Genomic DNA, 2984 nt, shown 5'->3' on the forward strand with positions numbered 1-2984 from the left:
GAGCCTCCTTAAACACAGAACCAGGTTTTGGTGCCTCCCGGCAACAGTTTGGTAACCAGCAAATACTCAGCAACAGTCAGCAGGGATCAGACCGAATTGCACAAAGGCAGCAGTCTAGCAGGGACCAGTCTAGAAACAACTTCCAGCAATCGGTTGAACAACAGTTCCGACAGAGTTCCAGACCATCTCAGAGCAGCCTCTCTCTCGTTTCTGACGCTGCACAGTTTAGAAGCAGCAACCAACAGCAAATCACTTCTCAATCTTCCATCAATCAATACCAAGAAGAAAGTGGCACGTTCGAACCCTTGAATCTTCCATCAGGTGCCACACTTCTCCTTGGAGACATTAGTACTAGCTTCAGCTGTATTGACCAACCTTATGGCTATTATGCTGATCAGCAAAACAGTTGTCGTGTCTTCCACATCTGCTATCCTGCACTTTTCTCCAATGGACGTGTCGAAACCTACCAGTACAGGTATGTAAAAGGCACTGCTAATGTATGTATGTATGTATGCAGGCTGGAATAGAATAGGTAAGGAATGGTATAGGGTAAGAGAGATTGAAAGGTAACTAGAAACCGTTCTTAAATGATTTGCTGTTGGGGGTACAAAGACTGGGACAACCCCAATTGCTCTGTATATGTACTTTGACTGTACGTTCTTAATTTTTTGCTCATGTGGATGTGGCTGAGACTTTTTTGTACCTAATGAGAGTATTTTGGCAATTTTCTATCTATTCTTTGGGGAAATAATATTCTTTAATAATTTCCTGTACTTGATGCTAAGATTTTTCATCATAACAGAAATATCTAATCAGTTTGGGGGTAGCACTAGTAATTCTAGTACTAATTAAGACTTCATCTATTATATTTACAAGAAAATTTGAGAGTTTTTGACACGTATTTATAAAAATTTCATTGCAAAATACTTACATAATTCCATTTTTGTCTTAAAAAACTAGAAGTGCCATATAGTTCGCAGTTTGTTTCTGTCTATACCATTAATTCACATTGAAGAAACGTTTTGGAAAAATCACTATTGAAGTTATGGCCATTAGCCACGAGTCAAAATTAATCCGTTTGGATTTTAGTAGTGGCTCTATTCTAATTAAAAAAATATGTTTATGACGCTGAAAATTAATCATTTGAAAATAATAATAATAATAATAATAATAATAATAATAATAATAATAATAATAATAATAATAATAATAATAATAATGATAAGAACAACAACAGCAATATTAATAATAATAATAATAATAATAATAATAATAATAATAATAATAATAATAATAATTTTAATAATAATGAAAATAAGCACATTTTGGGACGACCATAGCAGCCATCCTGTATAAACATTATGATAATATATTTCCATCTAACAAACTCAGGAAAGGATTATGGAAAAAATTAATTGCTACCGGATGGAATATTTGGTAAAGGATATTAAATGTACAACTCGGTCTGCCATAGCCTTTATAAAGGCTTTTAAAATAATTTCTTTACTTCTGAATTTGCTATTAATTATAAAGGTGAATTCTTTTTTTTTTTTTAAATCAATTATTCATTATAAGAACCCAAAAAAATAAAGCCAGATATTATGAAATCTGTTAAATTGGAAAATTCAGTGTTACTTTTTTTTTTTTTTTTTTTAATCTACGGTGCACTTTAAAAACAAATCTCTGACATATTGATTTTACAGCAGTATAAGTAAATTGATATAAATAAGATGTTTACCACTTTTCAAACAGAAAATTATTTGGATAGACTTTTAAATTATTTTCTTTACCCATTTACTTGATTAAATACCATAAAACATATGAAAATTACGCTTCTGGTACTGGGGTTAGAGACCCGCTCAAACTCGCTAATTCCTTTGGTCGCTGCAACGTCACCCGCCTTGTGAGATAAGGATGTGGAGTTTAGGGGGCCTATAGGTCTATCTGCTGTGTCATCAGCAGACATTGCCTGACCCTCCTTGGTCCTAGCTTAGGTGAAGAGGGGCTTGGGCACTGATCATATGTAATATGGTCAGTCTTTGGGCATTGTCTTGCTTGTTATGGAAATATCACTGTCCCTTGTCTCTGCCATTCATGAGCAGCCTTTAAAGCTTTTAAACCTCGGAACTAAAAATTATAAAAATCAATAAACCTGATGCTCCAAATAGAATACTGAAGCCCTGTTCAATGGTTTGAGAGAGAGAGAGAGAGAGAGAGAGAGAGAGAGAGAGAGAGAGAGAGAGAGAGAGAGAGAGAGAGAGAGAGAGAGAGAGAGAGAGAGCAATTTTTAAATATAGGTAGCAGCTTCGTTTGATGTCTACTTTTTCTTCAATTACAGCTTCATGTGTGGAGAAGGCACTAGGTTCGACCAGAAGGAAATGACCTGCGTCAAAGAATCCGATGCCATCCCCTGCAACCGCTCTCCTGAATTCTACTTCAAGAACGCCGAATTTGGACTGCCAGAAGAACGTGCCAATCTTTAAAACAAAGAACCTGCTCTTCCAAATGACTTGATTATTTAGCAATGACATAGAAATATGCAAATGGCTATGGATCCAACTAACTCTCGTTACCAAATCTTTGGATCACGAAGATGCCACTGTATCTGAAATGCACAAGGAATTTTGTATCATATGCTCTGTATTGCGTCTACTGAACGAACGTCAAGGGAAATGTATTAAATATATCGACAAATCAGAACTCTTTGTATATTTCCATCACCTTTCAGACGATCTTAATGCCGTGTTTCTTTCATGAAGTTCAAGTTCTCCTTCTAAATACAGTAGCGTGAAGTGACATTATTATTAATATTACTTTCTAAGCAAACTGCCATAGTTGGGAAATCAGGATACTACAAGCCCAGGGGCTCCAACAGGGAAAATATCCCAGTGAGGAAAGGAAACGAGGAAAAATAAAATATTTTAAGAACAGTCACAACATCAAAATAGATATCTCCGATATAAACTATAAAAACTTGAACAACA

At 35.2% G+C, this 2984-nt stretch overlaps 1 protein-coding gene across 1 annotated transcript in view; it reads left to right on the forward strand.

Moving 5' to 3' along the window:
• The window catches only part of LOC137650551 (uncharacterized), a 5648-nt gene extending 2948 nt beyond the window's left edge, over positions 1-2700 (forward strand). The window contains exons 2-3 of the mRNA XM_068383766.1: positions 1-475; positions 2339-2700. The exon at positions 1-475 is cut by the window's left edge and continues 477 nt beyond it. Coding sequence (XP_068239867.1) covers positions 1-475; positions 2339-2483 — 620 coding nt within the window. The 3' untranslated portion in view covers positions 2484-2700. The remainder of the gene's footprint in view (positions 476-2338) is intronic.
• The last annotated feature ends 284 nt before the right edge of the window (positions 2701-2984 follow it).

This window comes from Palaemon carinicauda, chromosome 12, assembly GCF_036898095.1.
Source record: "Palaemon carinicauda isolate YSFRI2023 chromosome 12, ASM3689809v2, whole genome shotgun sequence".
NCBI lineage: Eukaryota > Metazoa > Arthropoda > Malacostraca > Decapoda > Palaemonidae > Palaemon > Palaemon carinicauda.